The sequence below is a fragment of the Scyliorhinus torazame genome, chromosome 2 (genome assembly GCF_047496885.1).
Source record: "Scyliorhinus torazame isolate Kashiwa2021f chromosome 2, sScyTor2.1, whole genome shotgun sequence".
Classification (NCBI taxonomy): domain Eukaryota; kingdom Metazoa; phylum Chordata; class Chondrichthyes; order Carcharhiniformes; family Scyliorhinidae; genus Scyliorhinus; species Scyliorhinus torazame.
Genome location: NC_092708.1, coordinates 15,625,374 through 15,638,385, shown reverse-complemented (window position 1 = coordinate 15,638,385; position 13,012 = coordinate 15,625,374). Strand labels below are relative to the sequence as shown.

General features: G+C 57.4%; 1 protein-coding gene across 7 annotated transcripts in view; it reads left to right on the top strand.

The window, feature by feature from the left end:
* Positions 1-13,012, top strand: part of spega (striated muscle enriched protein kinase a) — a 1,182,457-nt gene that overhangs the window by 1,002,401 nt on the left and 167,044 nt on the right. For all 7 annotated transcript variants that reach the window (XM_072468701.1, XM_072468720.1, XM_072468711.1 and 4 more), the window contains 2 exons: positions 2,816-2,876; positions 4,664-4,741. In XM_072468701.1, the coding sequence (XP_072324802.1) occupies positions 2,816-2,876; positions 4,664-4,741 (139 nt within the window). The remainder of the gene's footprint in view (positions 1-2,815; positions 2,877-4,663; positions 4,742-13,012) is intronic.

Below are 13,012 nucleotides of genomic sequence, written 5' to 3'. Positions count from 1 at the left end.
CCCAGTCCACCTGCATATTGAAGTCCCCCATGATCACTGTGACCTTGCCTTTCTGACATGCACTTTCTATTTCGTGTTGCATTTTGTGCCCCCGGTCCTGACCACTGTTAGGAGGCCTGTACATAACTCCCATTATGGTTTTTTTGCCTTTGTGGTTCCTCAACTCTACCCACACAGACTCCACATCATCTGACCCGATGTCGTTTAGTGCTATTGATTTAATTTCATTCCTAATTAACATGGCAACCCCGCCCCCTCTGCCCACCTCTCTGCCTTTTCGGTAGGTTGTGAATCCCTGGATGTTTAAATGCCAGTCCTGAACCCCCTGCAACCACGTCTCTGTGATGCCTACCACATCATACCTGCCAGTCACAATCTGGGCCACAAGCTCATCTACCTTGTTCCGTACACTGCGCGCATTTAAATATAGCATCTTTAATTCTCTATTGACCGTCCCTTTTTGTTTTCTTAGTGTGGTGGACCTTGGTTTACTGAGCCTTTCCATACACTGTCATATTTTGTGGGATGGGGACTATCGTAACCTCTCCTGAGTTTTGTCTTTTCGTGCTTTTTTGTATTCCTAAGCAGCTACGCTTCCCACTGATTACTTCACCTCTTGGTTCCCTGACTTTCCCTTCCCCCCCAATCTTTAGTTTAAAGTCCTATTGACCACCCTATTTAGTCTTTTCGCCAGAACACTGGTCCCAGTTCGGTTCAGGTGGAGACCATCCCAACGGTATAGGTCCCCCCTGTCCCAAAACTGATGCCAGTGTCCCATGAAAAGGAACCCCTCTTTCCCACACCACTCTTTCAGCCACGTGTTAACTTCCCTTATTCTTGCCTCCCTATGCCAATTTGCACGTGGCTCGGGCAGTAATCCGGAGATTATGACCCTTGAGGACCTGTTTTTTAATTTGAATCCTAGCTCTTTACAATCTCTAAACAGGTCCTCTTTCCTAGACTTGCCTATGTTGTTGGCACCGACATGGACCACAACAACTGGATCCTCCCCCTCCCTCTCCAGTATCCTTTCAAGCCGGTCAGAGATGTCCCGCACCCTAGCAACGGGCAGGCAACATACCATGCGGGACTCTTTATCCTGCTCACAAAGGATACTATCTATCCCCCTGATAATAGAATCCCCTACAACCACAACTTGCCTATTTACTCCCTCCCCTTGAATGGCCTGCTGAACCATGGTGCCTTGGTCAGCTGACTCATCCTTCCTGCAGCCCTGTTCGCCATCCACACAAGAGCAAGTGCCTCATACCTGTTGGACAGGGTCAAGGGCTGAGGCTCCTGAGTTCCTGACTGCTGGTTCCCTTTACCTGCCTGACTTGCAGTCACACCCTGCTGTCCCTGGTCACTGGCAGGATTTAAACTACTTACTCTGACAGGTGTGACTGCCTCCTGAAACACAGTGTCCAGGTAAGTCTCCCCCTCCCGGATGTGCCTCAGTGTTTGAAGCTCAGACTCCAGCTCATCAACTCTGAGCCGGAGCTCTTCGAGCAGCCAACACTTACTGCAGATGTGGTCGCTGCAGCTCGCAATGGGATCTGCCAGCTCTCACATCAAGCAGCTCAAGCACATCACCTGACCAGCCATCACTAATTAATTAATTAGTTTAATTTAAGTTTACGAGTTTAGCTGTGTTTTTTTTTAAATTTGGGGCAGATTTGCTATCAACCAATCAGATCACAGCTTCCCTCTGACGTCACTTTTTTTTGGAAAAACTGGAAAACAGGAAGTTACCGTTAGGTTTTTATACTCACAGAGACTGCTCCTCCTTCTCCGAATGGCTCCCGAAATTTGGCCCGAAGAAAGAGAGAGAACAAAACAGTCGGGAAGAAGCACCTTCTCCCACTCTTCACCAAATTACCTCACTGCACCAAATTACCAAATTCTCACCCTGTGTCTCACTCACTCAGGCTGTGTCTCCTAGACCTGCGCAATGCTTACTAATGTGTGCTTTCTGTCTGTCTTTTATACAGACTTTAGGATGACTCACACTAAACCTTCAAAGAGAAGAATACAATGTGTACCTTTGTGCCCCTTAACGGGCATCAGGTGACTGCCAGATAACTGCCCCATAGCTATTAGGGTGGGGGCAGCTTCAGCCAATCAGACACTAATCTACACTGCACTTTTAACTGAAAAACAGCAAAATTAGATTAACCACTTACCTTTCCGGGTTACCTCACTGCACCAAATTACCAAATTCTCACTCGGTCTGTGTCTCACTCGCTCAGGCTGTGTCTCCTTGACCTGCGCAATGGATTTTGGGGTGGATTTGGATTTTGTTTATTAATAGTCACGTGTACCGAGGCACAGTGAAAATTATTTTCCTGCGAGCAGCTCAACAGATCATTATGCACATGAGAAGAAAAGGAAATAAAAGAAAATGCATAATAGGGCAACACAAGGTACACAATGTAACTACATAGGCATCGGGTGAAGCATGCAGGGTGTAGTGGGACTCGAAGCCGGAGTTTTTAGCTCTGAGGCAGGGGCGCCACTCACTGCACCAGAACACTGGCTACAGGAGCCAGCTGGTCAATACATAATAATAATCGCTTATTGTCACGAGTAGGCTTCAATGAAGTTACTGTGAAAAGCCCCTAGTCGCCACATTCCGGCGCCTGTTCAGGGAGGCTGGTGCGGGAATTGAACCCGCGCTGCTGCCTTGCTCTGCATTACAAGCCAGCTGTCTAGCCCACTGTGCTAAACCAGCCCCTGGAATAAATCACCGAGTCCGTTTCGAGGGAGGGCTGGGTATTGGCGTTGTGTTGAATGTTTGCTTTGACTCTGACGCTAGCTGTGCTCAGGAGGAGCTGTTTGATCGCTTCATCAAGAAAGTCAACATCCTGGAGACTGAGGTGAGTAACAGAGTCACTCCTCACTCAGCACACTCCTACCTGTGTGAGGGGGGGGCAGGGTAACCAGCTCTCAGAACCACACAGCATCCGGGCCAACGCTATCGTATTGGCTTCAATCCCTTAGTGTCAGACAGACCCCTGTGGCGATGACCGTCAAACAGAGCGAGCCGGTCAGGTTGCAGGAGAGACCAAAATTGGGAACCGCACCAGGTGCCGATCGGCTCCCGATCTAACCAGCCCGCTCCCGTTGGTGAGATCCGCATCCCGTCCCGGTGAGAAACCAATAATCAGCAGTTACCGGCAATCTCGATCCCATTGACGGGAAGGACCCTTACCGAATGGCCGGCCATCATCAAACCCAGCGAGCGGCCAGGCGAGCGCCGATTAGTACTGGTCCAAACAAACGTGGACTCGGCGTCTCGACACCTGAGGGTTCTCCCGGGCCATCGGAGGCCACTGGATGGTCAGGGTAGGGCAGGGTGACCTCTTGCTCCCCCCCCCCCCCCCCCCCCACCACCACCCTGGCACCTTGACACGGTCACCCAGGCACCAGGCCAAGATGCCTCGGTGGCACCACAAAACCAGGGTGGCAGTGCCAGGCTGCCTGGGTGCCAGGGTGGCACTGACGAGGATCGGAGCCTGATGGGGACGTGCCCACGAAAGGAGGGTGGAGGGTGGTATGAAGGATTGAAGGGGGGGGGGGTGTTGCAGGGTGAGTATGAAGGGGCCTTTGAAAGGTTTTGGGGGGGAATGGAAGTGGGGCCCAAAAGGAGTTGCGGGGGAAGGCCTGAAAATCGAGGGCCCCTCAGCGACCCCATAGCGGGGTGTCATCACGTGGGGGGTGACACTCCCCATGGGGGGGGGGGGAACCACAGGCCCACTTAGAGGTCAGGGCACCCTTTCAAAATGGGACTTGACCCCATAAACCTTTGACTGGGAAATAAGGGTCCGCCCACTGAGCCGCCCTGAGAGTTAACGATTCACTGAACCAGTCGCAGTTTGGTTTGAGAAGGATCTGTTCACCCACACACTCTGCGCCCGCACAGCCTGGATGGGAATGAATTGTCACGGGGTATTAACCTGGGCAGCTGCCCATAAAGCTCGCTAGTTTCTCTTTCATTCATTGGGTTTGCGAAGGCTGACATTTGTAGCCTCATTGTCAATGCCCCCGGTTAACTGTACGAAGTCTGACAACACCAGGTTAAAGTCCAACAGGTTTGTTTCGATGTCACTAGCTTTCGGAGCGCTGCTCCTTCCGCAGGTGAGGCTCCTTCCTTCACCTGAGGAAGGAGCAGCGCTCCGAAAGCTAGTGACATCGAAACAAACCTGTTGGACTTTAACCTGGTGTTGTCAGACTTCGTACTGTGCTCACCCCAGTCCAACGCCGGCGTCTCCACATCCCAGTTAACTGGTTCACAGGGACGTTCAGAGTGGGCAACATTGCTGTGGGTCTGTAGCCACATATCACCCCAGACTGAGTGAGGACCACACATTCCCTTCACTAAAGGTTGGCCAGGTGGGGTGTGCACGGCAATCTGACAGGGTCCTCCTGCTCACTTTGACTTTTTAAGATTAAATTCAGATTCTCAAAGTGCCAACGCCGGGATTTGAACTCCCTGTAGAATGCCATCTTTACAGCTGGTCTCGGCAGACCCTGACAGCTCCGTGGTTGCAGGGAGATTGACCCGGTCGATGGTGGGACACCCACAGCGGAAAGGGGACTGGGGGGGTAATTGGGTGGGTTCCGTATTGGTTTTCCAGGGACTAACTGTGATCTCCTTTACCAGCTGAGGTTATACATCCGGCAGATTCTGGAGGGAATCAGTTACCTGCATCAGAATAACATCCTTCACCTGGATATCAAGGTAAGCTCAATGTCCTCAAATTAACACAGTGTATTTCCACATTATACAGACCATTGATGTTTACCATAGTCAATCAGTTGTGCCTATAAATCAGAAATGTTAGAGATTTTATACTTCTGTCATTTATATTTCCACCTGTATTCTCCAGTGCCCCTGCCTCTCTCCCGCCCCTGCCTCTCTCCCGCCTCCTGCCTCTCTCCCGCCCCTGCCTCTCTCCCGCCCCCTGCCTCTCTCCCGCCCCTGCCTCTCTCCCGCCCCCTGCCTCTCTCCCGCCCCCTGCCTCTCTCCCGCCCCCTGCCTCTCTCCCGCCCCCTGCCTCTCTCCCGCCCCCTGCCTCTCTCCCGCCCCCTGCCTCTCTCCCGCCCCCTGCCCCTCTCTCGCCCCCGCCTCCTGCCTCTCTACTGCCTCCTGCCTCTCTCCCGCCTCCTGCCGCTCTCCCACCTCCTGCCTCTCTCCCGCCTCCTGCCCCTCTCCCGCCCCTGCCTCTCTCCCGCCCCCTGCCTCTCTCCCACCCCCTGCCTCTTTCCCGCCCCCTGCCCCTCTCCCGCCCACTGCCTCGCCCCCGTCTCCTGCCTCTCTCCCGCCCCCTGCCCCTCTCCCGCCCACTGCCTCGCCCCCGCCTCCTGCCTCTCTCCCGCCTCCTGCCTCTCTCCCGCCTCCTGCCTCTCTCCCGCCCCCTGCCTCTCTCCCGCCCCCTGCCTCTCTCCCGCCCCCTGCCCCTCTCTCGCCCCCGCCTCCTGCCTCTCTCCCGCCTCCTGCCTCTCTCCCGCCCCTGCCTCTCTCCCGGCCCTGCCTCTCTCCCGCCCCCTGCCTCTCTCCCGCCCCCTGCCTCTCTCCCGCCCCCTGCCTCTCTCCCGCCCCCTGCCTCTCTCCCACCCCCTGCCTCTCTCCCGCCCCCTGCCCCTCTCCCGCCCACTGCCTCGCCCCCGCCTCCTGCCTCTCTCCCGCCTCCTGCCTCTCTCCCGCCTCCTGCCTCTCTCCCGCCCCCTGCCTCTCTCCCGCCACCTGCCCCTCTCCCGCCCCCTGCCCCTCTCCCGCTCCTGCCCCTCTCCCGCCCCCTGCCTCTCTCCCGCCCCCTGCCTCTCTCCCGCCCCCTGCCTCTCTCCCGCCCCCTGCCTCTCTCCTGCCCCCTGCCTCTCTCCTGCCCCCTGCCCCTCTCCCGCCCCCTGCCTCGCCCCCGCCTCCTGCCTCTCTCCCGCCTCCTGCCACTCTCCCGCCTCCTGCCGCTCTCCCACCTCCTGCCTCTCTCCCGCCTCCTGCCCCTCTCCCGCCCCTGCCTCTCTCCCGCCCCCTGCCTCTCTCCCGCCTCCTGCCTCCCTCTCGCCACCTGCCTCTCTCCCGCCCCCTGCCCCTCTCCCGCCCCCTGCCTCTTTCCCGCCCCCTGCCTCTTTCCCACCCCCTGCCTCTCTCCCGCCCCCTGCCTCTCTCCCGCCAACTGCCTCTCTCACGCCCCTGCCTCTCTCCCGCCCCGTGCCTCTCTCCCGCCCCCGCCTCTCTCCCGCCCCCTGCCCCTCTCCTGCCCCCTGCCCCTCTCCCGCCTCCTGCCTCCCTCTCACCTCCTGCCTCTCTCACACCCCCTAGCCCGCTCCCGCCCCCTGCCTCTCTCCCGCCCCCTGCCTCTCTCCCGCCTCCTGCCTCCCTCTCGCCTCCTGCCTCTCTCCCACCACCTGCCCCGCTCCCGCCCCTGCCTCTCTCCCGCACCCTGCCTCTCTCCCGCCCCCTGCCTCTGTCCCGCCCACTGCCTCTCTCCCGCCCCCTGCCTCTCTCCGGCCCCATGCCTCTCTCCCGCCCCATGCTTCTCTCCCGCCCCCTGCCTCTCTCCCGCCCCCTGCCTCTCTCCCGCCCCCTGCCTCTCTCCCGCCCCCTGCCTCTCTCCCGCCTCCTGCCTCTCTCCCGCCCCCTGCCTCTCTCCCGCCCCCTGCCTGTCTCTCGCCCCCTGCCTGTCTCTCGGCCCTGCCTGTCTCTCGCCCCCTGCCTCTCTCCCGCCCCCTGCCCCTCTCTCGCCCCCGCCTCCTGCCTCTCTCCCGCCTCCTGCCTCTCTCCCGCCCCTGCCTCTCTCCCGCCCCCTGCCTCTCTCCCGCCCCCTGCCTCTCTCCCGCCCCCTGCCTCTCTCCCGCCCCCTGCCTCTCTCCCGCCCCCTGCCTCTCTCCCACCCCCTGCCTCTCTCCCGCCCCCTGCCCCTCTCCCGCCCACTGCCTCGCCCCCGCCTCCTGCCTCTCTCCCGCCTCCTGCCTCTCTCCCGCCTCCTGCCTCTCTCCCGCCTCCTGCCTCTCTCCCGCCCCCTGCCTCTCTCCCGCCCCCTGCCCCTCTCCCGCCCCCTGCCCCTCTCCCGCTCCTGCCCCTCTCCCGCCCCCTGCCTCTCTCCCGCCCCCTGCCTCTCTCCCGCCCCCTGCCTCTCTCCCGCCCCCTGCCTCTCTCCTGCCCCCTGTCTCTCTCCTGCCCCCTGCCCCTCTCCCGCCCCCTGCCTCGCCCCCGCCTCCTGCCTCTCTCCCGCCTCCTGCCACTCTCCCGCCACCTGCCGCTCTCCCACCTCCTGCCTCTCTCCCGCCTCCTGCCCCTCTCCCGCCCCTGCCTCTCTCCCGCCCCCTGCCTCTCTCCCGCCTCCTGCCTCCCTCTCGCCACCTGCCTCTCTCCCGCCCCCTGCCCCTCTCCCGCCCCCTTCCTCTTTCCCGCCCCCTGCCTCTTTCCCACCCCCTGCCTCTCTCCCGCCCCATGCCTCTCTCCCGCCAACTGCCTCTCTCACGCCCCTGCCTCTCTCCCGCCCCCTGCCTCTCTCCCGCCCCCTGCCTCTCTCCCGCCCCCGCCTCTCTCCCGCCCCCTGCCCCTCTCCTGCCCCCTGCCCCTCTCCCGCCTCCTGCCTCCCTCTCACCTCCTGCCTCTCTCACACCCCCTAGCCCGCTCCCGCCCCCTGCCTCTCTCCCGCCCCCTGCCTCTCTCCCGCCTCCTGCCTCCCTCTCGCCTCCTGCCTCTCTCCCACCACCTGCCCCGCTCCCGCCCCCGCCTCTCTCCCGCACCCTGCCTCTCTCCCGCCCCCTGCCTCTGTCCCGCCCACTGCCTCTCTCCCGCCCCCTGCCTCTCTCCGGCCCCATGCCTCTCTCCCGCCCCATGCCTCTCTCCCGCCCCCTGCCTCTCTCCCGCCCCCTGCCTCTCTCCCGCCCCCTGCCTCTCTCCCGCCCCCTGTCTCTCTCCCGCCTCCTGCCTCTCTCCCGCCCCCTGCCTCTCTCCCGCCCCCTGCCTGTCTCTCGCCCCCTGCCTGTCTCTCGGCCCTGCCTGTCTCTCGCCCCCTGCCTGTCTCTCGCCCCCTGCCTGTCTCTCGCCCCCTGCCTGTCTCTCGCCCCCTGCCTGTCTCTCGCCCCCTGCCTGTCTCTCGCCCCCTGCCTGTCTCTCGGCCCCTGCCTGTCTCTCGGCCCCTGCCTGTCTCTCGCCCCCTGCCTGTCTCTCGCCCCCTGCCTGTCTCTCGCCCCCTGCCTGTCTCTCGCCCCCGGCCTGTCTCTCGGCCCCTGCCTGTCTCTCGCCCCCTGCCTGTCTCTCGGCCCCTGCCTGTCTCTCGCCCCCTGCCTGTCTCTCGCCCCCTGCCTGTCTCTCGACCCCTGCCTGTCTCTCGACCCCTGCCTGTCTCTCGCCCCCTGCCTCTCTCCCGCCTCCTGCCCCTCTCCCGCCTCCTGCCCCTCTCCCGCCTCCTGACTCTCTGCCGCCTCCTGCCTGTCTCTCTCCTCCTGCCTCTCTCTCGCCCCCCCGCCTCTCTCCCGCCCCCTGCCCCTCTCCTGCCCCCTGCCTCTCTCCCGCCTCCTGCCTCCCTCTCGCCTCCTGCCTCTCTCACACCCCGTGGCCCGCTCCCGCCCCCTGCCTCTCTCCCGCCCCCTGCCTCTCTCCCGCCCCCTGCCTCTCTCCCGCCTCCTGCCTCTCTCTCGCCTCCTGCCTCTCTCCCACCACCTGCCCCGCTCCCGCCCCCTGCCTCTCTCCCGCCCCCTGCCTCTCTCCCGCCCCCTGCTTCTCTCCCGCCCCCTGCCTCCCTCTCGCCTCCTGCCTCTCTCCCTCCACCTGCCCCGCTCCCGCCCCCTGCCTCTCTCCCGCCCCCTGCCTCTCTCCCGCCCCCTGCCTCTCTCCCGCCCCCTGCCTCTCTCCCGCCCCCTGCCTCTCTCCCGCCCCCTGCCTCTCTCCCGCCCCCTGCCTCTCTCCCGCCCCCGCCTCTCTCCCGCCCCCTGCCTCTCTCCCGCCCCCTGCCTCTCTCCAGCCCCCTGCCTCTCTCCCGCCCCCTGCCTCTCTCCCGCCCCCTGCCTCTCTCCCGCCCCCTGCCTCCCTCCCGCCCCCTGCCTCTCTCCTGCCCCCTGCCTCTGTCCCGCCCCCTCCCTCTCTCGATGGGCTGGGCGGTCGCCAGCGTGGGTTAGACCAGGACCGTACCGGCGGGACCTGGTTCTGTGGGCGGCCTGCGGAGTCCTCGTGGAGGCGCGGGGGGGATCTGGCGCCGGGGGGGGGCCCCACGGTGGCCTGGCCTGCGATCGGGGCCGACAGACCTGCGGGCGGGCCTGTGTCGTGGGGGCCCTCTTTCCCTCTGCGCCGGCCGCTGTTCAGCTCCGCCATGGCCGGGGCGGAGGAGAAACCCCCTGCGTATGCGCGGGAATCACGGCAGCAGTTCTGCGAACACGCTGGCGCTCCTGCGCATGCACCATCTCGCGCCGGCTGGCGGAGGCCCTTTGGCGGCGGTACGACCTGCCCGCCGGATACCGGAGAATCCCGCCCCAGAAGTGTGAAGATTTAAAGGTCACTGTCTTAAATTCTGGTGGATCGGTGCTGCAAGGAAAACATGGAACATCGAAGGTAGTAGCAATCTCGTCAAAAACAAATCTCCCAAAATGCGACACCAGAAGAAGATGGATGGTTTAAAAACTCCAGAACAAATTCCGGTAATGTTGATTGGTAACCGGTAATCGGTAATGTTGGTGGCAATTGGTGCACATTTGAACAACAGTTTACACTGCATGTAGCAGCTCTAGGATTGCAGGCGCAGCCAGATGAGAGAAAGATCGCATTGTTGCTGACGTTAGCTGGCCGCAGGTGATTGAGATTTAATACACCTTCGTATATGAACAAGAGAACGATAGTAAAAGCTTTGATGCCGTCATAAAAACTTTGGTGAGAATCGCACGCTAAAAAATAAAGAAACTTATGAACGATATATATTTAGAACATGCACGCAGAAGACGGGCAAGTCCTTTGATAGCTTTCTTACCGACCTCAAGTTAAAAGCACTTTGCGACTTTAAAATCCTCAACGATTCGGGATCAAATTGTCTTTGGAGTAAATGATGATAAGGTGCACGAACGTCTCTCACAGGAGAATGAGCTTCAGTTAGAAGACGCGATTAAGGATTGCCACGCGAGTGAACTCGCTGAGCCACATATCAGCACATTCAATGCACAAGGTTTTGGCACGAAAATTGGGAGCGATGCCGATGCCATAGATGTCGTGTTGCATTCGAAAATAAAACATGGTCTCGGCAGCGGCAGCCATTTTAAATGCCCGGCATGAGCAGCCATTAAAAGCAAAAGATGTGGAAGCAGGCACCGACCGAGGCAATGTCCACCGTGTGGCAACATTTGCTCAAAATCCAAGGGAAAAAATCATTTTGCGAAACAATAAATATTTCACCAGCAAAAAGGTTCAAGCAGGGAAGTCAATTAATACAATTGACGACATTAATTTGGAAGGCACATTTTTTGTTGATGCAGTCTTGGATGAAGACAGGACAAACACTGCCAAAAAGAATAAAATGTTGCCTCCAAGAATAAAAAGTGATAACAATGATACTGGAATAGTGACAGATGACAAATGGACAGTTTCTTTGTTGATAAATCGAATGCTTATCACTGTGAAGTTAGATACAGGAGCAAGAGCAATCCTCATAAGCAGCAGTGATATCAAGACTATGCAATTAAAAGAGGGAATATTGAATAAATCAGTTTCGTTGAAGGACTATAATGGTCAGAAAATGGACACATTTGTAATGTGTGAATTGGACGCGCAAGTCAAAAATAAAGTACACAATTAAAATTCTCGATAGTAACTGAAGATAGTGAGTGGTTGCCAGGTTGTGAAGCACTGGAGCTGGTGAGAAGAGTGCATCGCACTGAGTGTGCACTGAGCACACATGGTGGATCAGTGGAGTCCATTGTGCAGGCTTTTCCAGAAACATTCCAGGATTTTGGTGTTTTACCTTTCACGAACAAGATTCAATTAAAAAGGCACAGTAAGAAGTATTACAACACCAGGTTAAAGTCCAACAGGTTTGTTTCGATGTCACTAGCTTTCGGAGCGCTGCTCCTTCCTCCTTCGTTCACCCGAGGAAGGAGCAGCGCTCCGAAAGCTAGTGTTTGAAACAAACCGGTTGGACTTTAACCTGGTGTTGTAAGACTTCTTACTGTGCTCACCCCAGTCCAACGCCGGCATCTCCACATCATGGCTACAATTAAAAAAGGATACTAAACCGGTGATACGTGCTCCGGGCATCATTAAGTGGCCGTTTAAAGGCAGAATTAGACAAGATGACCACCTTGCCGTTGTAAAACAGACTGAAGAGCCGACAGATTGGGACAACTCGATGGTGGATGTTAAAAAAAAAAAAGAAAAAGTGATCTTCGAATATGTATGGATCCCAAAGCTAATATAAAAAGGGAACACTATCCGATACCTAAAATGTCGGAGAACACTTCAGCAGTCAAGGGCATTCAGCCTCTGATCTCCGGGTAAGCGTTCTCCAAGGCGGCCTTCAGGACCCGCGACAACGCAGAATCGCCGAGCAGAAACTTATAGCCAAGTTCCGCACACATGAGTGCGGCCTCAACCGGGACCTGGGATTCATGTCGCATTACATTCATCCCCCACCATCTGGCCTGCAAAATCCTACCAACTGTCCTGGCTTGATGTAATTCACACCTCTTTAACCTGGGGTTACCCCATCTCTGGATCTGTAAAGATTTAATCACCTGCCAATGGTCGCATTCCTAGCATTGTTTGGCATCTTTGAATTTGTCTATATATGTGTTTCTGGAACATACCTCTTCATTCACCTGAGGAAGGAGCAGCGCTCCGAAAGCTAGTGACATCGAAACAAACCTGTTGGATTTTAACCTGGTGTTGTAAGACTTTGTACGATACCTAAAAGAGAGGGGATCACAAGGTAGATATCTGGTGCGAAATATTTCAGCAAACCTGATGCTTCGCAAGGATCCTGGCAGCTCAAGCTAAAAAGTACAAGTACTGTAGGTTCAATACTCTGTTTTCTTTCAGATATTTCTTTCTTCATATGCCCTTTGGCATAATCTCAGCATCAGTAATATTCCACAGAGCGATGGAACATATTGTTGAAGGCATTCAGGGTGTTCAAGTATACGTCGATGACATCATAATTTGTGGTTCCACCCAAGAGGAACACAATAACAGGCTAATTAGGGCTGTTATGGGCCAGGGTTTAGAGAACCCCAAAGTGTATCATGGAGTTCACCTGACCCACAACTTTTAATAGATTGTGGTATGGGGAGCACACGGCCCACTCTACAGGTGTGGTACAACAGAAATGGAAAAGTATTTTTAAAAACAAAACAATGTTTATTCTATGAACTCAAGTTAACCTTTTTAAAACATACAGTGAACATCTTGGCAACCATCAATTCAAATACAACCCCCAAAGAATACAACACTAAGTAATCCTTTAAGCTTTCCTTTTTAACATCCATACGACTTAAAAACAAAACCTTTATCAGAAGCACATCAGGTTAAAGTCACTACTGAAAAGATTTGTAATTCTGAATTCACCAAATGATCAAGAGATAGTCTTTTGATGGCAGAGAGAACAGCAGTACACCTGCTTGGTCTGGCTTCAGCTCCAACACTGAAAACGAAACTAAAATGCACCCTGCAGCCTGCTCAAAAACGAAAGTAAAAAGCTGACAGACAGCCCAACTCCACCCACTCTCTGACATCACTGCAGTAGTAAACACCCATTTCTTAAAGGTACTCTCACTACAGGGTATTGCAAAATATCAGAAGAAATGGGCGACGGCTCCAGAAGGCCACATGTCATGCTGCCACATTGGGGCAGCATGGTAGCCTTGTGGATAGCACAATTGCTTCACAGCTCCAGGGTCCCAGGTTCGATTCCGGCTTGGGTCACTGTCTGTGCGGAGTCTGTACATCCTCCCCGTGTGTGCGTGGGTTTCCTCCGGGTGCTCCGGTTTCCTCCCACAGTCCAAAGATGTGCAGGTTAGGTGGATT